Source organism: Alosa pseudoharengus, unplaced genomic scaffold (genome assembly GCF_046254945.1).
Source record: "Alosa pseudoharengus isolate Yale_2024_CS ecotype anadromous, Long Island Sound unplaced genomic scaffold, YU_APseudo_1.1 YU_APseudo_1.1_scf_2, whole genome shotgun sequence".
Lineage (NCBI taxonomy): Eukaryota > Metazoa > Chordata > Actinopteri > Clupeiformes > Clupeidae > Alosa > Alosa pseudoharengus.
In genome coordinates this window covers 3164154-3189555 of record NW_027468663.1, presented here as the reverse complement: position 1 = coordinate 3189555, position 25402 = coordinate 3164154, and the positions used below count along the sequence as shown (strand labels likewise).

At 41.4% G+C, this 25402-nt stretch overlaps 2 protein-coding genes across 4 annotated transcripts in view; one reads left to right on the top strand and one right to left on the bottom strand.

Annotated features, from left to right (window-relative positions):
• Nucleotides 1-19319, bottom strand: part of rpap2 (RNA polymerase II associated protein 2) — a 33149-nt gene extending 13830 nt beyond the window's left edge. Inside the window, exons 1-3 of one of the 2 annotated variants that reach the window (XM_076293389.1) lie at nt 19216-19319; nt 18043-18085; nt 17232-17346 (exon numbers count right to left, since the gene is read on the bottom strand). In XM_076293389.1, coding sequence (XP_076149504.1) covers nt 17232-17346; nt 18043-18085; nt 19216-19252 — 195 coding nt within the window. In that variant the 5' untranslated portion in view covers nt 19253-19319. Of the gene's footprint in view, nt 1-17231; nt 17347-18042; nt 18089-19215 lie in introns of both variants that reach the window. The other variant, XM_076293388.1, reaches the window with a different exon arrangement.
• An 11-nt stretch (nt 19320-19330) lies between these two features.
• The window catches only part of glmna (glomulin, FKBP associated protein a), a 66166-nt gene continuing 60094 nt past the window's right edge, over nt 19331-25402 (top strand). Inside the window, exons 1-4 of one of the 2 annotated variants that reach the window (XM_076293390.1) lie at nt 19331-19415; nt 20062-20128; nt 20238-20363; nt 20450-20563. In XM_076293390.1, coding sequence (XP_076149505.1) covers nt 20090-20128; nt 20238-20363; nt 20450-20563 — 279 coding nt within the window. In that variant the 5' untranslated portion in view covers nt 19331-19415; nt 20062-20089. Of the gene's footprint in view, nt 19420-20061; nt 20129-20237; nt 20364-20449; nt 20564-25402 lie in introns of both variants that reach the window. The other variant, XM_076293391.1, reaches the window with a different exon arrangement.

Below are 25402 nucleotides of genomic sequence, written 5' to 3'. Positions count from 1 at the left end.
TGGAAACATTTGGAATATTTCTTTTTTTTTTTAGCTTATGCACCCTCACACTGGAGTCCCCAGTTCATATACAAAATTTGGTATCGATATGTGACAGTGTTCCTGAGATATGGACGACTTCCTGTTTCGGAGCTTCGCCGCCGATTTCGTTTGGCTGTGACGGGCAAACGCTTTCGAAAATCAAAAATCCTTCCGCTAACATTTGTGAGGCTTGGTCCAAGGATAATGCACGTCAAGTTTCGTGGCGTTTGGACCAAATTTGTGACCTGTGAAAATTTAGTTTCGCTTTCTATTCAATCCAATATGGCGGACGAACGACACGCCCACTTAACGTCATCTTCTCGAGCAAGTTACACCGGTACTGCCCGGACGTTTTAAAGTTGGAACGGTGTCTCTGTCTCAAAGGGCCTACGCACAGGAGCTGGAAAAAAATTAGGGAGACGGGAATAATAACTAGACTGCATTTCCGGCGGGAACTGCGAAAGTGTGCTTGCCCTGGTCTGGTCACCAACGTGAGCAGACAGTGACATACGCTATGCTGAACCTGGCTTGATCCAAGCATTCTAACAGTGCCTTTCAGTGTTGGAGCAGTGGCAATACCTCAAAAGCTCTATTCAACTATTGCCTTGCGGGGTGAATGCGGTTCGTTGGATTTTACCTGTGGCCTGCCTTCGAATTTAGCTTCTATGACTAAAATCAAATCAATAAAATAAAACAACAGCAGTGATTGGCTGCAAAAATAAATAATGTCACGCGTCTTGCACCTCTCAAACTGGGCTATCAGGTAACCTAGAGAAAAATTTGAAATTATGAAATATGACTAAGGCATTAAAATGCTGCTTGTTTGTCAGGATACTTTTTCACTGATTTATTTAAAAAATATGAGCTATGAGTGTGAATGTTATATATTCCATCCCCTAATTCTATTTTACTGGTTTATTTGACAAATAATATATATGGATTTGCTCTATAAAGACCTTATGTCTGTTTGGGATTGTTTTGAGAGCCTATTGATGTATCTCAGAATAAAGGAATGTCCACAACATTAGTGATGTTTTTTTTGTGTGTGTGAATGTATTTTACTTAACTCATTGAATGTAGCTGGATACTCATGAACGCATGTCTCTAATAGCCACAATAGGAGTAATTTTAGCAACACCGTATTTTGTGTGGCCCATAACGACCCAGTGGATCATGAAAATGTGCCAACATTCACATTCCTTGCTTCAGTATAGGTTTAAGGTCTGGGGCAGGGATTTGACATTCTGTGACTTCTTCATTGAGGGCTTGCTTAGCAGCACTGTCCGCTTTCTCATTTCCCCTCAGACCAACATGGCCTGGGACCCAGCAAAAAACTACACTCAAGTTCTGGTTCTTTAGACGTTCTAGTTGATCAAGCTCAGCTTTGGTTGTACTTTTTGTGTGACATTAAAGCCTACTGGAAAGATTTTTAATGGCAATTTAATTGAATGCAATTTACTTTTACGATTAAATAAAATTTATTTATCCCTCTCACCCATAGTTTTCTATTTATTTACAAATGTACATAGGCCTACTGTAATTACATTTATACAGTTATTCTACTGATCTTTATACTATTCATCCTGCACATTAACTTATTCTTACTACTCTTATAATGTTGTTTCTGCACTACAATGACACTGTTTCCACACGGCACATAGCTGTATGTTATGTACATATCTGTTATATATTTGTCATATTGAATATCCATATTTATTCTGTTTTATTATATTCTGTTAATACACTGCATATATCTATATTATTATTTCTACTAATTATAATGTTACTGCTACATCTACATAGCCTACATTATTCTACTTATTGTATGAGATAACTGCTAATACACTGTACATATTTATATTTAATTCATATTACTCTAAACCACGTTCTGTAAATCAACTGTATACTACTGTCTACACTGCACTATATTTCTTGACCTGTCTCTGTATGTTTCATCACCTTTCTATACTTTGCCTCACATTGCAACACAGCTCAGATCTTTGGTTGCTATGAAGGCCAGTTGTTCTAAATGGATGGTTGCTATGGCCAAACGCCAGTTCTATCTCTGCTGTTGTCAAGCCGTTGTCAAGCGGGCATATCGTAGAATTCTGATTAACCTTATCTTATTGAAAACATCTCTATTTTACTTAGCCCACTTCCATACAGTGGGTCCCATTAAGAAGTGGCCACTTCATTCACCGTGATTACCGTGATTCACACAGCAGCATTATTAAATTAATCTGTCACCATACGCCTATGCCTACGTTTGCAAAGAAAACATTTTAATTTGATTCACATGAAACGTTACATTTCATGTACATGTTGACAATGAGTAGGCTAGTTTTGGTTGTTGGTGGTGTTATTGCATCCCTTAGTTATGCCTACAATGCAAGTTCCCTCGCGATTGGAAGCTCCTGTAGACAATAGTAGACGCATTTCAAAACATCGCGTTAGGAGTCCTTGCCACTTCTTTTAAGCGGTCACAGACATAGGTGCTACTTTTAGGGCTAAAGTGCTTCGTGAATTACTGTTAGTAAAAAAAAATAGCAGTCCTAAAGTTACACGTGACGAAGTTACGAGTGCAAGCATCTCATATCAAATGACCATGGCATTACCTAAACAACATAAATCCCAATTAGCAACATAAATCTCCTCCCTATAGCTAGCCACACAAGAAATTAATGATACTAAATCTCTGCTTAGCATGCTTCTCTGCTTAGCATTCTAATAACAGAAGGGGCACATTTATGTGGACCACTACAACATGACTCATTATGTCTGTAACGTTAACTGTATAAAACACTTACTTTCATAAAGGAAGCACACCATCCAGCACATACACATGGAAACCGATATTTTAGGTACTTGGCCACGAACACAAAACGTGTCTCTCTGAAGCTCTGTTCTAGAATCTTTGCTCTGAAGTCTTGGTTGCTAAGCAACATCAAATAAACGAATAGACAGTCTTCCAGTATTAAATGTGTACGTGTGATTACGAATGGATGTGTGTGGTTTGCAATTATAATAAACAAGAAATAACATTTCCAATAATTTCCCATGATAAATTACATAATATTTGCACTTTCCTTACTTGTGAAGCTCACACGTATTCAGTGAAATGTAATACAACGTTGCCACCTAGCGTTAGGCTATTTAACATTAACGTGACATTGCTTGCTTATTCTTTCGTCAACTCCATGCTTTTAGGAAAACAATCTTTTTATCATAGTACCCTCTTCAATGAGCGATTACCAGCTCGTTTTTGTAATAGAGATAGCTGTTTATTGTCCCTAGGTTTACAGAAACACCTATTCATATTAATACGTAGCCTATGGAGTGCTGCCGACCACTGTTCATTACGGCCCAGAATGCCTTGCATGTCTTTACAACAAAACAACACAGTAAAACCTAATTTCCCGTAAACATATGAATTTGCATACTTGTAACATTTTTAATAATACTCTCCCATCATGATATTTAACAATAATGAAAAATTTAATTTGAATACCGTCAATGTGAAAACAACTCTATTATGTAAGCTATATATAGCTACTGTTCTCCTTGCCATTTCAGTTCGTAAGTCCATGGCAGAGCAAGGATTTCATGATTGGGCAAGGTTGCCCGGAGACATTGTGGCTTCCCAGAGACAGTGAGCATACTTGGAAGGCATTGTGATAGAAGGTGAATGGTGCAAAGGTGCATGGTGAGAGTTACCAAATACCTGTAGGTGGTTTGCCAAATGATAGAAACTTTTGGAATATTTCTTTTTTTTTTTTAGCTTATGCACCCTCACACTGGAGTCCCCAGTTCATATACAAAATTTGGTATCGATATGTGACAGTGTTCCTGAGATATGGACGACTTCCTGTTTCGGAGCTTCGCCGCCGATTTCGTTTGGCTGTGACGGGCAAACGCTTTCGAAAATCAAAAATCCTTCTAGTAACTTTTGTGAGGCTTGGTCCAATGATGATGTACGTCAAGTTTCGTGGCGTTCGGACCAAATTTGTGACCTGTGAAAATTTAGTTTCGCTTTCTATTCAATCCAATATGGCGGACGAACGACACGCCCACTTGACGTCATCTTCTCGAGCAAGTTACACCGGTACTGCCCGGACGTTTTAAAGTTGGAACGGTGTCTCTGTCTCAAAGGGCCTAGGCACAGGGAGAAAAAATTTAAGGGAGACGGGAATAATAATAATATTAATAATAATAATAAATATAGCTGCAAGCAGCAATGAGGGGGCCAAGCAGAATAGGCCGGAGTAGCCGCGGTGACAAGATAGAACTCAGCAGACACCCGGGATCAACAGGGCTGAAACAGGGCTGAGTATTGCCACCACCTCCGCCAGCCAGCCCCCCCCCACCTAATCACCCCAGCCCGTCCCACCCCTTCCTGCCCTGCCCTTGCACGCACGCATTAGAATTAACTGGATGGAACATGTTGTCATCAGTTTCACATCAAAAAATAAAAGATTGATAAAACACATCAGCAACTACATATCAAAATGCAATATTGCTAATTAAGCACCCCGTACAGGTCAAAGGTCACCAAATTTTTTGAGCGTCCTCCTAATGGGGTCATGAATATATGTAGTAAGTTTGGTTATGATACATGGCAGGGTTGCTGAGATATGAGCTCACTTCCTGTTTGACGGCTTCGCCGGAAACTTCTATTGGCTATTACAGCCGAATGCTTCTGTCAATTGTTCCAGAAAGCAATGCAATGATAAGGCATGGTCTGAAGATGGTCTCTGCCAATTTTGGTGAGGATCCGCTGAAATTTGTGACCTGCGACAACTTGTACGTGTTTTTGATTAAATCCAATATGGCGGCCGAATCAATTACGATGACATCACAAGTTGGCTTGGGTCGGCCTAAGGACCTCCAACAGTATTACCAGACACCTCTAGTGCATTTTAATTCTAAGCACAACTGCAGCTACAGGCAAAAAGGCATGTTTCTTAATTATAGCGCCCCCTAGAGGTCAAAGGTCACCAGATTTCTTGAGCCTCCCCCTTATTGGGTCCTGAGGCCATGTATTAAGTTTGGTTATAATAGATGAATGGGTTGCTGAGATATGAGCTCACTTCCTGTTTGGCGGCTTCGCCGCAAATTTTGATTGGCTGTTACGGGCGAACGGTTTTAGTTCCGAAGACGAAAAGGAGTATCTTTTGTGAGGCATGGTCTGAAGATCATGTGTGTCAGGTTTGGTGTCGATTGGACAAAATGTGTGACCTGTGAAAACTTTTTAGTGTTTTTGATTAAATCCAAAATGGCGGAAAAACCATCATGGCGGAAAATGACGTCATAGGGTGCGTTGAACTCGGCTTGGTCCAAGGATACCAACGATACCTCATTTTTGACAATCGGGTCAACGGGTCAAAAGTTACGTGCGTGAACGCACGTCCAACTTTGGCCTGTTGGTGGTGCTAGAGCGCTCAAGTTGCCGGTATGAAACTTGGTGAAATTATTCATGAGACTGTCCTCAATCAGTGTGCCAAATTTCACAACTTTTCACCAGACGGTTCTATGGGCTGCCATAGACTCCAATGGCGGAGGAAAGATGTTAAATAATAAATATAGCTGCAAGCAGCAATGAGGGGGCCAAGCAGGATAGGCCGGAGTAGCCACGGCGACAAGATAGAACTCAGCAGACACCCGCGATCAACACTTTCAACAAGTGTCACATCAAAACATAGCTGATTTTGTAGGGCTGAGTATTGCCACCGCCTCCGCCAGCCAGCCCCCCACCTAATCATCCCAGCCCGTCCCACCCCGTCCTGCCCCGCCCTTGCACGCACGCACGCATTAGAATGAACTGGATGGAACATGTTGTCATCAGTTTCACATCAAAAAATAAAAAATCAATAAAACACATCAGCAACTACAGATCAAAATGCAATATTGCTAATTGCAGTACCCCCTATAGGTCAAAGGTCACCAAAGTTTTTGAGCGTCCTCCTAATGGGGTCATGAATCCATGTAGTAAGTTTGGTTATGATACATAGCAGGGTTGCTGAGATATGAACTCACTTCCTGTTTGGCGGCTTCGCCACCAATTTCGATTGGTTGTTACGCGCGAATGCTTTTGTCAATTGTTCCAGAAAGCAATATATTGATAGGATATGGTCTGAAGATGGTCTCTGGCAATTTTGGTGAGGATCCGCTGAAATTTGTGACCTGCGATAACTTGTACGTGTTTTTGATTAAATCCAATATGGCGGCTGAATCAATTACGATGACATCACAAGTTGGCTTGGGTCGGCCTAAGGACCTCCAACTGTATTACCAGACACCACTAGTGTGTTTTAATTCTAAGCACAACAGCAGCTACAGGCCAAAAGGCATGTTTCTAAATTACAGCGCCCCCTAGAGGTCAAAGGTCACCAGATTTCTTGAGCGTCCCCCTGATTGGGTCCTGAGTCCATGTACAAAGTTTGGTTATGATAGATTAATGGGTTGCTGAGATATGAGCTCACTTCCTGTTTGGCGGCTTCGCCGCAAATTTTGATTGGCTGTTACGGGCGAACCGTTTTAGTTCCGAAGACGAAAAGGAGTATCTTTTGTGAGGCTTGGTCTGAAGATCATGTGTGTCAGGTTTGGTGTCAATTGGACAAAATTTGTGACCTGTGAAAACTTTTTAGTGTTTTTGATTAAATCCAAAATGGCGGAAAATCCATCATGGCGGAAAATGACGTCATAGGGTGCGTTGAACTCGGCTTGGCCCAAGGATTCCAACGATATCTCATTTTTGACAATCGGCCATACGGGTCAAAAGTTACGTGCGTGAACGCATGTCCAACTTTGGCCTGTTGGTGGCGCTAGAGCGCTCAAGGTGCCGATATGAAACTTGGTGAAATTATTCATGAGACTGTCCTCAATCAGTGTGCCAAATTTCACAACTTTTCACCAGACGGTTCTATGGGCTGCCATAGACTCCAATGGCGGAGGAAAGATGTTAAATAATAATAATAAGAAATCATAGAAACACAATGGGTGCCTTCGCAGCTTCGCTGCTTGGCCCCCAAATATAGCTGCAAGCAGCAATGAGGGGGCCAAGCAGAATAGGCCAGAGTAGCCAGGGCGACAAGATAGAACTCAGCAGACATCCGCGATCAATGCTTTCAACTAGTGTAACATCAAAACATAACTGACTTTGTAGGGCTGAAACAGGGCTGAGTATTACTGCTGCCTCCGCCAGCCAGCTCCCCACCTAATCACCCCTGCCCGTCCCACCCCGTCCCGCCCCGCCCCGCTGTTGCACGGACACATTAGAATGAACTGGATGGAACATGTTGTCATGTTGCAGCACCCCCTACAGGTCAAAGGTCACCAGATTTCTTGGGCGTCCCCCTGATTGGGTCCTGAGTCCATGCACCAAGTTTGGCTTTGATACATGCAAGGGTTGCTGAGATATGAGCTCACTTCCTGTTTGGCGGCTTCGCCACCAATTTCGATAGGCTGTTACGGGCGAATGCTTTTGTCAATTTTTCCAAAAAGCAATGCACTGATAAGGCATGGTCTGAAGATGGTCTCTGCCAATTTTGGTGAGGATCCGCTAAAATTTGTGACCTGCGAGAACTTGTACGTGTTTTTGATTAAATCCAATATGGCGGCCGAATCAATTATGATGACATCACAAGTTGGCTTGGGTCGGCCTAAGGACCTCCAACAGTATTACCAGACACCACTAGTGCGTTTTAATTCTAAGCACAACAGCAGCTACAGGCCAAAAGGCATGTTTCTAAATTACAGCGCCCCCTAGAGGTCAAAGGTCACCAGATTTCTTGAGCGTCCCCCTGATTGGGTCCTGAGTCCATGTACAAAGTTTGGTTATGATAGATTAATGGGTTGCTGAGATATGAGCTCACTTCCTGTTTGGCGGCTTCGCCGCAAATTTTGATTGGCTGTTACGGGCAAACGGTTTTAGTTCCGAAGACGAAAAGGAGTATCTTTTGTGAGGCTTGGTCTGAAGAGCATGTGTGTCAGGTTTGGTGTCGATTGGACAAAATTTGTGACCTGTGAAAACCTTTTAGTGTTTTTGATTAAATCCAAAATGGCGGAAAATCCATCATGGCGGAAAATGACGTCATAGGGTGCGTTGAACTCGGCTTGGTCCAAGGATTCCAACGATACCTCATTTTTGACATTCGGCCATACGGGTCAAAAGTTACGTGTGTGAACGCAAGTCCAACTTTGGCCTGTTGGTGGCGCTAGAGTGCTTGAGGTGCCATCATGAAACTTGCTGACATTAATCATTGGACTGTCCCTAATCAGTGTGCCAAATTTCACAACTTTTCACCAGACGGTTCTATGGGCTGCCATTGACTTCAATGGCGGAATAATAATAATAATAATAAGAACAAATAGAAACACAATGGGTGCCTTCGCAGCTTCGCTGCTTGGCCCCCAATAATAATAATAAGAAATCATAGAAACACAATGGGTGCCTTCGCAGCTTCGCTGCTTGGCCCCCAAATATAGCTGCAAGCAGCAATGAGGGGGCCAAGCAGAATAGGCCGGAGTAGCCACGGTGACAAGATAGAACTCAGCAGACACCCAGCAGACACCCGGGATCAACAGGGCTGAAACAGGGCTGAGTATTGCCACCGCCTCCACCAGCCAGCCCCCCCCACCTAATCACCCCAGCCCGTCCCACCCCGTCCTGCCCTGCCCTGCCCCTGCACGCACGCATTAGAATTAACTGGATGGAACATGTTGTCATCAGTTTCACATCCAAAAATAAAAGATCGATAAAACACATCAGCAACTACAGATCAAAATGCAATACTGCTAATTGCAGCACCCCCTACAGGTCAAAGTCAACACATTTTTTGAGCGTCCTCCTAATGGGGTCATGAATCTATGTAGAAAGTTTGGTTATGATACATGGCAGGGTTGCTGAGATATGAGCTCACTTCCTGTTTGGCGGCTTCGCCGCAAATTTCGATTGGCTGTTACAGCCTAATGCTTCTGTCAATTGGTCCAGAAAGCAATGCACTGATAAGGCATGGTCTGAAGATGTTCTCTGCCAATTTTGGTAAGGATCCGCTGAAATTTGTGCCCTGCGATAACTTTTACGTGTTTTTGATTAAATCCAATATGGCGGCCGAATCAATTACGATGACATCACAAGTTGGCTTGGGTCGGCCTAAGGACCTCCAACAGTATTACCAGACACCACTAGTGCGTTTTATTTCTAAGCACAACAGCAGCTAGAGGCCAAAAGGCATGTTTCTAAATGACAGCGCCCCCTAGAGGTCAAAGGTCACCAAATTTTTGGAGCGTCCCCCTGATTGGGTCCTGAGTCCATGTACAAAGTTTGGTTATGATAGATCAATGGATTGCTGAGATATGAGCTCACTTCCTGTTTGGCGGCTTCGCCGCAAATTTTGATTGGCTGTTACGGGCGAACGGTTTTAGTTCCGAAGAAGAAAAGGAGTATCTTTTGTGAGGCTTGGTCTGAAGATCATGTGTGTCAGGTTTGGTGTAGATAGGACAAAATTTGTGACCTGTTTTTTCAAGTGTTTTTGATTAAATCCAAAATGGCGGAAAAACCATCATGGCGGAAAATGACGTCATAGAGTCCGTTGAACTCGGCTTGGTCCAAGGATTCCAACGATACCACATTTTTGACAATCAGGTCAACGGGTCAAAAGTTACGTGCGTGAACGCACGTCCAACTTTGGCCTGTTGGTGGCGCTAGAGCGCTCAAGGTGCCGGTATGAAACTTGGTGAAATTAATCATGAGACTGTCCCCAATCAGTGTGCCAAATTTCACAACTTTTCACCAGACGGTTCTATGGGCTGCCATTGACTTCAATGACGGAAGCGTAATAATAATAAGAAAACATAGAAACACAATGGGTGCCTTCGCAGCTTCGCTGCTTGGCCCCCAATAAGAAAACTTAAGAAGAACAATAAGTGTACTGCTTTGCAAGCACACTTAATAAAAATTGCTATTAGTTGGATGCAAAGCAGAATATTGAAAGGGGGAGGGAACCTCCGATTTTCAAAGGGGCATCACGGACAATGCAAGGGGCAATGACTACCATGGCCGTCGTGAAATTCCTACCCTGGTTGTGCATATTGTTTCAACATGCATTATAAACCCCATTACATTTACATTATTCTTTGGTAGGTGCGTTAATCGAAAGCGACTTACATCAATAGAATAAAATTTAAGCTATTAACATTTAAGCTACAGAACTAGCTACAGCAATAGAATAACATTTAAGATACAGTGCAGAGGAGACTATAGCTAGGAATTACTAATACCGTATTTTCCGGACTATAAATCGCACATTTTTTCATAGTTTGGCTGGTCCTGTGACTTATAGTCAAGTGCGACTTATATATGAAAAAATATATATAATTGAACATGTTTTTAAATGTCAATTCATATTAACTGACATGAACCCTACATGAAACATTACCGTCTACAGCCATGAGAGCGCCCTCTCAAATGCACAAGTTCTTGCAGTGCTTGCACTATGCCTGAAACACACGTGCATACCTAAATCCTCAAATTATGGCCGGAATTCTATTTATAGCCGGGCCTCAGATTCTGACAAATAAAGGCCAGTAATAATTTTGTTACGATTTAACTCATAAAAGAGCTCTTCTTAAAGGAGAATTCCGGTGTGATTTTGACCTAAAGTGTTTTGAAACATGATACCGAGTGTGAACGTATGTCTCACAGCCCATCTCGGCTTGTCCCCTGCACTCCGAAATCTGGCGCTAGTTAGCCGATGCTACCAACAAGGCGGCCCTCGGAATTGACCGCCTTGTTGGTAGCATCGGCTAACTAGCGCCAGATTTCGGAATGCAGGGGACAAGCCGAGATGGGCTATGAGACATACGTTCACACTCGGTATCATGTTTCAAAACACTTTAGGTCAAAATCACACCGGAATTCTCCTTTAATATTTGATATTGTTGGTTGGTTTAATATTGTTGTCAATGAAAAGTCATTGTCCTGCACCATAAGTCTCCAACACGTCGTTGCCAGAGGCTGAAGCAGTAACCAACATTTAAACACAATTGTTGCTGCCAGGCATCAGCCTACGAATTTTATAAAAAAGTAAATCATGCATAATTTAAAAAAATAACTCAATTTAGGCTATCGTAGACCTCTTTGGCTATACGGAATAAGGTTTCAATTACAGCACAGCACACGTTCCATGAATGAATGAAAGCGGGATGCCTTATCTCGCAATATGATGGAAATCCCGACACTCTTTCAACTATATGAAACTTAATAGTGAACCATCAAATACCCCATAGATTTCAGTGGTCATCAGTCCCGATATTTAGCAATATAATCAAACATTCCAAACGTAAATTAAATCCCAATTCGAACATCTTCTGCTTTTGATAGCCTACCGATATGCCGCTCCAAACGAAAAAGTAGGCATATGTCTCAATAAAACGCACCACGTAAGAAATAAAGGCCTAGCTGCCTCGAATACAAGCCTGCCCCAAATAAAGGTGCTGTTAATAAAAGAGTGAATGTTTTATTTGGATTGTGTTGGCCAAGTCGCGCGTGTTCATTGAGCAAGAGAGGGAGGGAGAGGGCGTTTACTTCTATACTGTTTGGTAAAGTTGAACACAGTCTACAATGAAAGTAACGAGAGGTATGAAATTATGATTCATTTATTTTATTTTTGGACAACGTCAGCTGCGTGAAACACTAGAAAGGGTGTGTCGCGGTTCTGCCTTTTCACACCGTGATTCGGTTTTGAATCGCATATCATTACAGCTCTAGTCAATACTAGTACTAGAGGATAGGAGTGCCTACATATTAAAGGTTTCTAAGCTACAACATTTTTTGTCACATCCAGCAAACCACTCCTCTTAATCGGCTAGCTGCCTGTCCCCTGATATGCTGTAAAAAAACAGCATAAACTGTGGACAGGCCAGGCTCCAAAAACAGCCTGGTCCAGCCTGGAACATGAAACATAAAAAACTGTTCCAGCCAATCACGACGAGATGTGCGTTCAGGAGAGTTTCAGGAGGGAGGGGGAGGGAGGGGCAAGCTAGCTCTGTTTTGTTTGTAACGTCAACAGAAGTGACATTACCCAACTTTGCTTAGAGAACCTTTAAGAACTAGTCAAGAATGGAAGAAGTGGTAGTGGTAGAAGGGGAGGTAGAGGAGGGAAGAGAGGGAAGTGGAGAGGAAGGTGGTAGAGGAGGGAAGAACGTATCAGGTGTGTGAGATTGATTGCACTAGGAGAGGAGGTATTTTTGGAAGAGTTGTGTCTTCAAGAGTTTTTTGAAGACAGAGAGGCACGCATTCTGATGGGTCTTGGCAGATCGTTCCGCCATCGGGGGACCACCGATGAAAAAAGTCTGGATTGCCGTGGGTGAGGCAGTGGGTGTAGACCAGGGGTGTCAAACATAAGGCCCGGGGGCCAGATCAGGCCCGCCAGCAGGTTTCATACGGCCCCCCAGACGTTTTAGGTAGGAAGGGAAAATTAGAAAAAAAGATATTCACATCCAATTGTCTTCAACAATGTGTTGAGCAATATCTCTATGATATGATAAATCGATTAAACCTAGCACTACAAACCATCCTCAGGAAGGAAGAAGCGGAAAACCTGGAAGTAGGGCATTTCAAGAGAGAGCAGTATATCACAACAGTACATTTTTTGTAGACCTACTTGTTTGCTCATAAGTGATATCATCAAATAACACTCTGATACTCATGCAGAAAAATGATAATGACCATGACAGTTACGGCCCCCCACGAGGTCTCATTCCAACAACTCCGGCCCACTACATAATATGAGTTTGACACCCCTGGTGTAGACCCAGCAATCACTTTGTAGCCAGTGGAGCTCAATGAACAGCGGGGTAACATGTGCCCTTTCTGGTTTACTGAAGACCAGACGGGCCGCAGCGTTCTGGACCATCTGTAACTGTTTTACTGCACAAGCTCGTGAGGAGGGCGAGGGGTGTGTTGAATGGTATGTATAAAGGAGATGCTGTTCTATTAGCTAGTTCTGTAAACGGTAAGCCTATGTATTAAAGCAGATATTATTCTGCTGTTCTAACTTAAATGGAATCACTAAAATCTAATATTTTGCGATGCTTTGTGCTGGTGAATAATGAAGCTTACAAAATGGCTGTCTCAATTGACATTGTTATTTGTACACATTTTAACTATGCAAATCACAGCATGTAAATAGGAAAATGTTGGAATTCTTATGTCACTATTGGGAGGTGTAGGCTATTAAAGCCGGCCACTTCGAGGCACTTGTGCTAAGCTAGGCTAGCGGTGGGTGCAACAGACCGAGTAACTACTCGTACGGAGATGAGAAGGGTATTGCTGCTATCCATTTGCCTCAGCAAGACCGGGCAATGCATAAATTGGTGACCGGATTAAAGCAGTTATGTAATCAAGTGTTTAAGAGCATTTCAAATTGACATTAAATCGACCAACGTAGTACAAATACAAAGAGAATCTCAGCTTCAGTAATTATGAGCACCATCTTTGTTTTCAACTTGTACGTTCAGCTCGGTGCACTATCAAGAGCCCCGAGTCAGACGGCTGATATTCCGACCAAAAAGGGGGGGCTGTCTCGGTGAAATGACGCGAGACAACTGGGAAATTTCACACTTTCCAACTCGGACGAGTCAAATGGATCACCCCATCGTCTTATCTAATGGGGAATACGGTGAATAAGTTAAAGTCCCAAAAGTCAGCGTGTTCCTTTAAGTAATGCCTGGCTTGATGACGAAATTTGTTTAAAGCCTGTGTTGCAGGTTAAAAACCACTGTTGATTAATGGGTACATAAAGCACTCAATATATGTATATAATTTTTAAAAATGTCTCCAAATGGTGTTAAATGCCAGTTTTTGTTGTTTTTAGCATTAGCAGGTTTTTTTACGCAATTCGGTGATGACGTCACTTTGGGGACTACATGATCTGCGCTTCATTAATTTCAATGCATTTCAATGGACATCGTGGTTACACTTTCAACATAAGGTTTGTATATTTACACTTCGAATTTCGTCACAGCATTTATATCACAGCTACCCTATGATCTACCAATGGTAATAACGGTGCCTGATATCAATTTAGTAATTTTTTCTGAATTTCGGGAGGTCTCGTTTTGGAGGGTATGTTTTACATTCATTCCTATGGGAAACGGTCGCGGTTACACTTTCAACATAAAGTTTGTATATTTAGACTTCGAATTTCGTTACAGCATTTATATGACAACGACCCTATGGTCTAACAAAGATAACAATGTCTTCCGATTTTAGTTTAATGCAATTTTCTGAATTTGAGAGGCCTCATTATGAGGCTACATAATGCACCTATTCAGTTCAATGCATTATGCTTATAACGTTATGACACTTTTTTTGTTACTGTCAGTGAACAGCACCGAGTGAAAGTCAACATTTTCTTTATATCTAGTGATAGTGATCATGTCGTTAGTTCAGATAAGTAGGCTACCGGGCAAACTTAGTCAGAAGATCAGAATATAAAGCATCATGATAGCTAGCTATGGGCTAACTTAGCTTCTAGCCGCCGCCGATTAGGCTGGTTGTGTCTTCAGCATGAATATTTTCGATAACTACTGCTCGTGATTGATTCGTCAGGGTACGGCTTACCAAAGAGGGAGATAATATGGGCAAGTCACAGTTTTGCAGGTGCTTGTGTGGGCTGTGCCGTCCCGATGGAAACTGTGGTGGAGAGCTGCAGTAACTAGGGAAGCGAGTGCATTTTGGCCGCTGGTCGAGGAGCTCCCCCCGTGACCAGCATAAGACATGATCTATCTATCTATCTATCTATCTATCTACCTGTCTATATACATATCTAGGCTATCTATAGACTATCTATTTATCTATAATCTGCGCTATCTACTGCTGAACAATCCCTTACTCGTCTCTCGTTACTCTCAAGGTGGGCTTTGGTCTGTAGCCTCCCCAAGGTGACGCAGTGTTTCCCATACATTGACTAATCTGTGGCGGGGCGCCACAAAATCAAAATCGGCCGCCACAGATGAATATTGCATGTTTAATTTAATTTAATTTAAATATAAGATCAAATCCTTGCATTGCCATTGAGCTGCGCTTTTTACGCACGCAGCCTTTCCTTACCCCGCCCCGCTCTCTGTCGTAGCCTGCTGCCCCTCCTCTGCATGTGCATTTAACAAAATATTCACGATAGGGCTGGGACAACGCGTCGACGTAATCGATGACGTCGACGCAAAAAATACGTCGACGCAAAATATGAGCGTTGATTCGTCAAGCATAACGCGTGCCGCTAAATATTTTTACTTTTACACCTTCAGTGTTTTCCATACGTTGACTAATCTGTGGCTGGGCACCACGAAATCAAAACCGGCCACCACACATTGATGTTCTATGTTGTAGGCCTGCTATTTAAATTAAAGATAAGATAAAATAATTTCATTGAGCTGCACTTTCTACTCACACAGCCTTTCCTCGCCCCGCCCGCTCTCTCTCGTAACGAGCCCGCTGCTCCTCCTCGGCATGTGCATTTAACAAAATATTCATGATTGTTGCCACATAGAAGCACTGCATAGAACACAGTGGGCTACATTGCTATTAAATCCGCTTAGCATCGTGACCATGCTGCGCAAATTTGTTCAAAACCGCTGCATTAAAGTTAAAGTAAACTCTGCTAAGGTCTTATCACAACATAGTACATTGAGGAGACTAAACGAAGTTAAGTTACAGTATGCAATCAAGCAGTAGTCCTATCTCAAAGCTAACGTTAGAATACTGTTTGGATGTCAAGTTTAGCATGCTTACTTGCAGCTGCTTGTATTACTCATGCAGGGCTCATTTTATTGACTCTGTTTGCAAAATCCCGATGGAAATGGAAAAGTGTTTTCCAAGACTCAAAAGTGCTTGTCCAAAGGAGAAGTACGAACTGTTATTTGAACTACGTTATGAATTGCATCCACACATGATTCCCACACGAACGTCTTAAAATAACAGGCACTCAATTAGACATACACTAGCCTACTGAACTTTATTGAATGCTACCTCTGACTAAGAATACATTACTTTGCACTTGTAGTTACTTGCACTTCAGTCTTTTATTTTGGAATCTTAAGAGCAATAAACATATATTGCAATGTTAAAGAATTCATGTTTTTTCATTCAGATATGTAAATAAACATGTATAAGTTGCTATTAGTGAATTAATGGGGAGATAATCGATAATCGAATCGAATCGAAATCGAATCGGACTGAAAAAATGAATCGTTAGATTAATCGATGCATCGAAAAAATAATCGCTAGATTAATCGTTTAAAAAATAATCGTTTATCCCAGCCCTAATTCACGATTGTTGAAGAATTGTTGTTGCCACATAGAAGCATTGCATAGAAGACGTCTGGCTAAATTGCTATTAAATCCGCTTAGCATCGTGACCATGCTGAAGCGCAAATTTGTTGAGAACTGCTGCATTGAAGTTAACTCTGCTAAGGTCTTATCACAACATAGTAGTCTACATTGAAGAGACTAAACTTAAAGTTAAGTTATGCAATCAAGCAGTATCTCAAAGCTAACGTTAGAATACTGTTTGGATGTAGAATTTAGCATGCTTAGCCTACTTGTCAATTTCGTTGAAGGGCTCATTTTATTGACTGACACTGAATGTTTGCAAAATCCCGATGTAAATGGAAAAGTGTTTTCCAAAATTCAAAAGTGCTTGTCCCAAGGAGAAGTAGGAACCTTTATTTTAACTTTGTAGAAAATGTTATGAATTGCATCCACACATCAGCAGCCTTTTAACGTTAACTGTGTTAATCACGAACATCTTAAAGTGACAGGCACTCAATTAGACCTAAGTTTATACACTACCAAGACGATCTTAATACCCCCCCCCCCGGTTGTACAAGTCAGCTACCACCACAAATTGAATCCAATTCTGTGGGAATCACTGTGACGTAATGCAATGCATTGTGGGGGAAAGGAGAATCACTTCAAACGCTGTGAAATAGTGCCTGCTTTTTCGTATTATATTCCGTTTTGTGATACCCAACAACATCAAATACAATGGATAACAGTTTAAATGTTTATTACCAACAAGCAAATTGTGCAAATTCGTTGGAAAATGAACCCTGCAACACGGGCTTTAAGTAGGAAATAGCTCAGTTGCTAACATTTGCATGTACTGTAAGAATGTAATCTTGGCTTTCACAATTCACATAGTATAACTCACACAATTAATAAGAAAGTCTTCGGATACAGCAGGCCCTGACAGAAGCTCCACCAGTTGCAGTGCCCTGCGCTCATGCTCCACCTTCTTCTTCAGTTTGTCCTTCAAATACTCTCGTCTAAAAAGAGAAATTCATTTTATGCTTTTGCGCTTTACCACACTTAAAAAGGGTTATAGAATGTAAAACTGTGTTTACATTAGCATAGTTGAATAATGACAGTTCGGTATGTAAAATAGAAATACAATAAACATCAAATTAGGGTTGCCACCTATGTCTGATAAAAAAACCTGGACATATCGATGACTCGACCAATCGCTTTGCTTACAAGTGAAAGTGTCCATTAAACCCACAAGACAAAATTGGCCTTTGAGCAGTAAGATTCTGCATAGCCCTGAAAATGTTAAACATCTCAAGATTTCTCATAAGAGGAAACTTATCTTAATTTAGCTTAGCTGACCTGATTGATTAGATAGGCTATTGGTGCTTGTGCTTGTTTTTGCTCCCTCTTTGCTAAAGAAATAAGTAGAGGGATGACTTTAGATTTGCATTTACCATACCTTAGTTACACCTATAGCCAATAGTAGTAGTTTAGTATACTCAATCAGACATTGGAATTACTTATTATGTTAAACGTTTCATATTTTTTACTGGTCTGTCAGTCTTGTGGATACACTGCCATCTAGCACCAAGTTTAAAAGAATTCTGAACGGAACAGGTTCAAGAACGCATTCTCTCTCTTGGTGAAAAATGCCCTGTGATAGTTCTACCCCCCTATGTTGACCTGAAGTTGGCATAACTTTTATCATAGCCTACCTTTTATATTCCAAATCATCAGTCTTTGATGTGAGTCTCTCACCTGCTGGAAAAACAATAGTTTAACACATTTTCACATAGACATGGCATGGTGACACTAAAGAATCACCGTTAATTAATTCTGGTAACATAGTATGACAAACCAACCAACCACGACATCAATGCTAGCAGCTAGCTGCTACACTAATAACACATAATGTTAGTGCTAGCAGAGCCCGTCTACGGAGAGCCTCCCCACTCTCTATTAATCCCATACAAACCGAATTTGGCTGCAGTTCACCAGAGTTCACCTAGATGGCGATCACGGGCGAGTCCAAAATACATGGGGTCCGATGGAGCTACATGGCTACATTTATTGTTTTCACCTATTTAACAACTGAAACCCTCAGATTTTATTTAATTTTTTGCATAATGGATATGGATTATCAATCAAAAGTGAAATAATCTGGGAGTCATGTCCTTTCGTTTTCTTACAGGTTGGGTCGTTGTTGCCCATAACACGCTAGCATTGATGCTATGCTATGATCATGCTAATGAATGACGTCATTGACATGCTTTTTAAAACAATTAAGTGACTTTAAAAAATATAATACTCAACCAAGTGTATTTTCTTTGCCTCCCCTTTCTAATACAATATGCAAATTACTTGAAAAAAAATTATATCCTGAGAAAAGTGGATTTTGAGGGGTACAGCTCCATAGACCTCCATTCATTCTGGACTCGCCCGCGAGCGCCCCTAGATGCAGTACCACACCGGAAGCGTTCCGAGAGTGAAGGTTCTCCCACTGTCTATGGGTTCTCCCCTTATTAGACATTCTCTGGTGCTAGCTTCTAGTAGTTTGGCCACCCATATGCTCCATTGGCATTTCCTTCAAAAATGCGGTTACAAACTTCCAAATAATAGCTAGAATCTAATAGTAACAACAACAATACAACAAACCAACAAATAAATGTGACGTGATATATTATCAGATTTACAACAGTTAACTTCAATGAATCGCACGATAACGTTAACGTTAACCTGCCGGACACACTGTTACGTTACAACCGTTAGATAGATAGATAGATAGATAGATAGATAGATAGATAGATACTTTATTGATCCCCAGTGGAAATTCAAGTTTACCCCTAACGTTACCGCAATTAGACAAATATAGCATTTTTTTATTTTACCTTTGGTAGATTTCCTTCGTGTAACCTTACTCTCCATGTTTGGCTTGATACGACACTAGCGGATGACCACTATGGCACTAAGCAGCACAAACAAGAAAGAAACCAAGCACTTCCGAGGACATCGGCGTTAACTACGGCAAGTATGCAGAACCAAAATAGTAGTAACGTTTCATCCTTGCAGTTTTTTTGGGATGCTCAACGTAAGTACGTGTCTGTTTATAAAGTCAATTTGTATTTTGTTGTTGATTTAATTGTAAATTGCATCAGATAATACATCATTTAGATTTTAATTAATACATGCTTAGATACTGCATGTATCCCAGCCAGGTAATATTAACAGCTGGAACGTTAACGTTAGTACCTCCCAATATCGTTATAAGTTAGATAGCTACTAGCTCAACCATTTTTTGTCACATGTGCTATGATGTTTAACATTAACTGATTATACCTAACATAAGAATATGTGTGTGTTAGCTTCAGACGAGAAAAGTTACGTTATGAAATGATTCGTTTAAGCGGCGACTTTCGTGGTTGTGGCAACTTGACAAACATATTAGCTTGCTAGTATTAGAGAAGTTAGGAGAAGCCAAATTTCCTTCCGGAGCTGAGGAGGGAGCTGAGCCTGAAGTGGTAGAAGCTAGCCCATACCTCTTTGGGTTCTTTTTTTCAAGCAAGAAACTACAGTATGCCAGGCAGTCTTGAATGTTTCCTGTGTCATTTATGTTGCTTATGTTGGTTGACTAGCCTTTTGTCCAAAGCGACGTACAAAACATTAACGTTAGATAAAGCCAGTTTGTTGAGCAATATTGGAGGTGGTCATTTGTAAACAGTTGTTTTTATTCATAGGAACTCCTGAGGAGATGATCCAAGAAGGATGGCTTTAGACCAACTGTGTGATGTTGTCCAAAGATGTGTAAGGCACAGTTGAAAATGGAAAGGCATCCGAGTGCTATTGACAACAGTTAGAAATATTAACATTCCTAGACTGTAGGCCTAATGTTAAAAAATGTCTGTCTTTTCAGCAAACAATCGAAAATGATTTGTATACCCCAGAGGATTATGATCTTTTCCAGTCCTCTGCTCGAAAGTGTATAGAAGACGGTGACATTGCACAGGTTCTAAGCATTATAGTGGATGAGAAAAACAAGGTGAATGTATCACCATATTTCACACTTTGTGTTGATTTGATTTTAGTTACACTGTATTTCTGATTATTTAATCTTTGTTTTCACAGTACATAGTGAGATGCATGGGCTGGAATCTTGTGGGCCCACTTGTGCAGGTTCAGCTGAAGAATGAGGAAAATAATCTACCTCATAGTCATGCCATTCTCACACATCTGCTGGAGGTCTGTAACTTAAATTAAAACACTGTATATATTTATGGAATAAAACTAGACAGGTACCTCTGATTAGCATTGCTGTTGCTACTGCGATGATGTGAGTACAAGCCAGCGGAGGGCACTTATAGCCTACCATACACCCGGACAATATTGTGCGCCTGCTCTAATTCTGAAGCAGTGGCCACCGCTGCAAAATGAAATGAAACACTGTGGAAGAAAGTTACTGTTTTTACATAAACTACTGTAAGCTACATCAACACAATAGGTGAAGTGAAACTGGACGGGCCATAATAACCTCTGACTAGTTCTACTTATTGTTAAATTGCAATGTGAGCAGCAGCCAGCGGGGGAGGATACATCGGCAGGATAACTTAAAAGGCTACCGCAACTACATCATGCGTCTGCCCTAATTCTGATACCGTGGCAGCATTAATTTAGCTGTGCGGGCCGCCATTCCAAAATCAATGTAGAGGAAACACTGTTATATCACTGGTCTTAGCTTCACAATTCCTAGATATTTCATCAGATTTGTTTCTCATTTAGTGTTGATAAACTCAGAGGTGTCCTGATTTTATATGAGAGAGGTCCTGTCCCCAATCCCCCTGGCAGGTACTGTAGGCTGAAATCAGAGGTTCCGATACAGAGATCCTGTTCATGTGCGTGTTCAGCCCCGTCCAACCTGTTCAACCACGCGGAGATTCTGTTCATGTGCGTCGGTGTCGTTCACACATAATGTCTGGGTAAGAATCATATCTGAATCACCCAAAGGGTCGGATATTCTTTTGACAAAGATACGCATATAGTGCGATTGACATGTCTGAAAACAGTTATTGAGTCTTCTGGTCGACAATAGACCTGTTACATTACATTACATTACATTTAGCAGACACTTCTTGACCATAGGTCAGCTATATTACAAGGGATCACATTGTCCCCGGAGCAACTTGGGGTTAAGTGCCTTGCTCAAGGGCACAACGGGGGAAGCCGGGAATTGAACCGACAACTTTCAGGCTACTGCACACTAGCCCAGCTCCTTAACCACTACACTAACACCGCCCCAAAAGTATTTTCCCAATCCATTCAGCCCAGTTCTATGCCCAGCCAGCTCCATTCAAACTTATCCATGTATATAGGTGTATGGATAATATCATTGAACCCACATACACTCAGATATCATACACTTCCACGCAACACCAGTACCATCAGTCAAGTCACATTAGTCATCATTGTCCAGCAAGAAGCTCACAATCAATTCAATTGTCATTGGTGACCAAGGAATATTTTGCTGGATTGTGTGACATCGGTACTTTGGTTGGGTAACCAGACTCACAATAAAACTCTAACCTTAGCTTCCATATTTCCATCAACAAAGCATAAAACGGAACTGGGTTTACAATTGACGTATTTTTGTTTTTTGCGTAAAAGCTCTATGCCATCAGTGTGAAATCAGATGTGTGCATTTGACATGAATACCCAGTGGTGGACTCAAAAAGGGCACCTTTGACATGTACACCCAGTGGCAAAAACAAAAAAGGCACCTATATCATGACATGGGGCCCCAACCCCACGCAAAAAGCTATGATGAAATAGTTTTCAACCTTAGTAAAAATTAACACTGTGTTATTAGACAATCCAAGAAAGACTAAAGACCACCTATGATTTGCTAGATAAATTCAAATTAAGATTAAATGGTTCTCATAGTTTTTTAATTACTTTTACTATGATTTTGCCAAATGGTCAGAAACACAATATGGTGATCCTCTACCTTGTCTGAAAGTCTAAAGCAAATTGAACCAGTAGTGAAAGTTATGCAAGTGGACACACACACAGAAAAACAGAAAGTTACAACACCCTTTCATGGGCATACTCCGTTTCAAAAGGACATACTCCCAAAAACTTGAGTTTCTACCTGCAAAACACGCAGGGATTCCAGTCTGTCATCAATTACAGAGGGAGTGCGAACAGGACTGAGAACCGAGACGTCCCCTCACCAGACAGCTTCAACAGTTTTAATGCTGTTGAGGCCGCATAGCACGGTGCAGCAGTAAATCTGCAGCGGATTAGAAAGTTGAAGAGTTGTCGAACTAATTCTGGGAAAGAGTCCAGTGTAGTTAGACCAATAGATCAATGATGACTATACTCTCTTAACAGTTTCAGGGTCACTCGGTCATACATATCGTATGCCTTTTAATAGTAAAATTTAGGACATGTTAAAAATTACAAATTACACTGATGAATCGCATTTCGTAGTGACATTTGACCCAGTGCAGTCTGGCTACAGTGACTGAAGGAAGCAGACGAGAAAGCACTGCTTGGTCCTGTGAATGAAACATTTAGCCTACTTTTAAAACACTCAGACCACTCCTGGTGACAGGAGCATCATTCTCTACTATTTTTGCAGCAGTAAGGAATTTCTGTTGCCTACCATAGGAGTTCAAATCTGAAGTTTCACCTCAATGCAAAGCAATCCAGAGGTACGAGTTAGCACACCTCTTGATGATAATAATGCTAGCCGTCAAATCAAGGAATCAAGAAGGAAGACTGTAGGGCACTATATCTCATTTTACTGGGATTTATTCCTCTCTATTGCAAAGACACTTCATAGTGCCGCAGTGCTATCTAAGAGAGAGGGATTTTTTTTTCTTCTATCAGAAAGGCACCTGTAGAGATTGAAAACTAGTGATGCAAATGTAAATGCAGCAGTCAGGCAATACTGAGGTCTGCAAAAGTTATTATGACCGCCGCGCAGTGAAGCGGCGGTCATATAGGTTTAGTTAGATTTTTTTTTCCGCATGTCCAAATTTTCATCAAGGATTCCCGGGACACTGGATGACCGGGGTACACGAAACTTGGTGGGCATGTAACCCCACATGGATAGCATGGAACCATCGTTTTGATCTGTAGCCCCCACGATGGACTGGATCCCCCGAAAGGAGGGTAGGGCAGACACAGTTTTCTGTGAATATCTCCAGAACCGTAGGGTTTAAGAGGACCATTTTTTTTTTCATTTTTTTGTATGTTGATCTCAAGGGGTCATGTCAACCCATTCCATACAGTGTTTCCTCTATGTTGATTTGGTAGTGGCGGCCCGTCACGGTTTAATTTTCTTCCCCCACGGTATCAGAAATGGGGCAGACGCACAATAGTCGCAGTTGCCTTTTAAATGATCCTGCCGACATTATGCACCCCCGTTGGCGGCCGCTAACATTGCAATTTAACAACAAGCAGATCTATTCAGAGGTTTGGGGCTGTCCAGTTTAACTCCACATAGTGTGTTGATGTGCTTATTGTCCAAACGTTTGCTTTCTTCTGAGTCACTATTAAACAACACCTCCACCAAAAACGTCACCGCGGTGGGTCCGTTTTAATAAGACAACGTTCAACTTGTCAGTTCTGACAGCTCACGTCCTGATATCAAACATCTGGAAACATTAAAACGATAAGTGAGTCACTAATATAATACAAATTGGAAATAGTCTATTTTTTTCCTGCGATAGAGACGACGTTGGTTAGCCTTACTGCAAACTGCTTTTCATTCTCCTTAGAGAACGTTTGCAATGTCAATGTCAAAACATCATGTTAAATAGAGATAACATCATGTTAAACTAAGTTAACTCTTAGTTATCTCCTTTGCAGCAGATCTAACGTGAACATTATGCGATCCATTTAATTGGGAACGCGTCTGCACTCACGAGAGGGAGAGAGAGCCGCAGGTTCCAGCTGGCTTGCCATTGTTGATAATTGATATCTCCTTCTTATAAGAAACTTTTAAAAGGAAATCATGAAGGCAACAGTAGTTCCCACTACTGACCATTTAAAAACTGTGAGAGGGCCCAGCCATAGGCACAGCACTAGCCATAGCGGTGCAGGCAGAAGATCATTGAGAAATAAACGTGAATTAAAGCGACTGTCTTAAAGCGACAGTGCACAATTTATACATTTGTTAAACTGCATAAAATTAGCAGTATTTTTAAGCAATTCATATTTTAAAAGAAATACTTTTTATACAAAAATATAGGCTATAAAAACAATAGTTTTTTATGTATGTGTCGTGGGGGGGGGGGGGGGGGGGGGTTGTTGTGCGGCAATTTTCAAAACCCAATGTGGCCCTTGAGCCAAAAAGTTTGCCCACCCCTGATCTAACAGCATGTATGCTACTCAGCATCAATGGACCACCTCTTTCTGAATTCCCCTATAACCGAGCCTTGGAGTTATTTTTCCAAATGAAAAATGAAATGTGCACAGCAAGGCTTCTTTGAATTTTGGTTTCCCCACGAAGAATTTCTTGTAAAATTCATTTTGCAGACCTGTTGTAGATTCTCCAAAAATACAGTTCAATCACAACTGAAAATAATGCTCATTGAATAGAGTGTGTGAATAGAGGTTAATAAATATAATTGTTTGTGTTGCAGCGAAGTGTCAGTTGTCAGTTCCATGGTGCTAGGACGGGGGGGGGGGGACGGGCCTGCCCCCACTGCTTAAAAAAATCCTAGAGGAAACACCACTTATTTCATGTGTAGCGCCACCTAGTTAAACACAAAAAAGTAAAAATGAGGTGTTGTAATCACAGGTATCTGTGACCTAACATAGTCAAAACTGCACAAAATTGGAAGTGTAGGATCATTATGACACCCTCTGAATGCACGCCAAGTTTCGTGGAATTCCGGAATTCAACCCATCCCATTACCACTTATTTCATGTATAGCGCCACCTAGTTAAAAATTAAAAAGCAAAAAATTAGGTGTTTTCATCACAATATCTCTGGCTGACAAGGTCAAAACTGCACGAAATTAAAAGTGTAGGATCATTATGACACCCTCCGAATGCATGCCAAGTTTTGTGAAC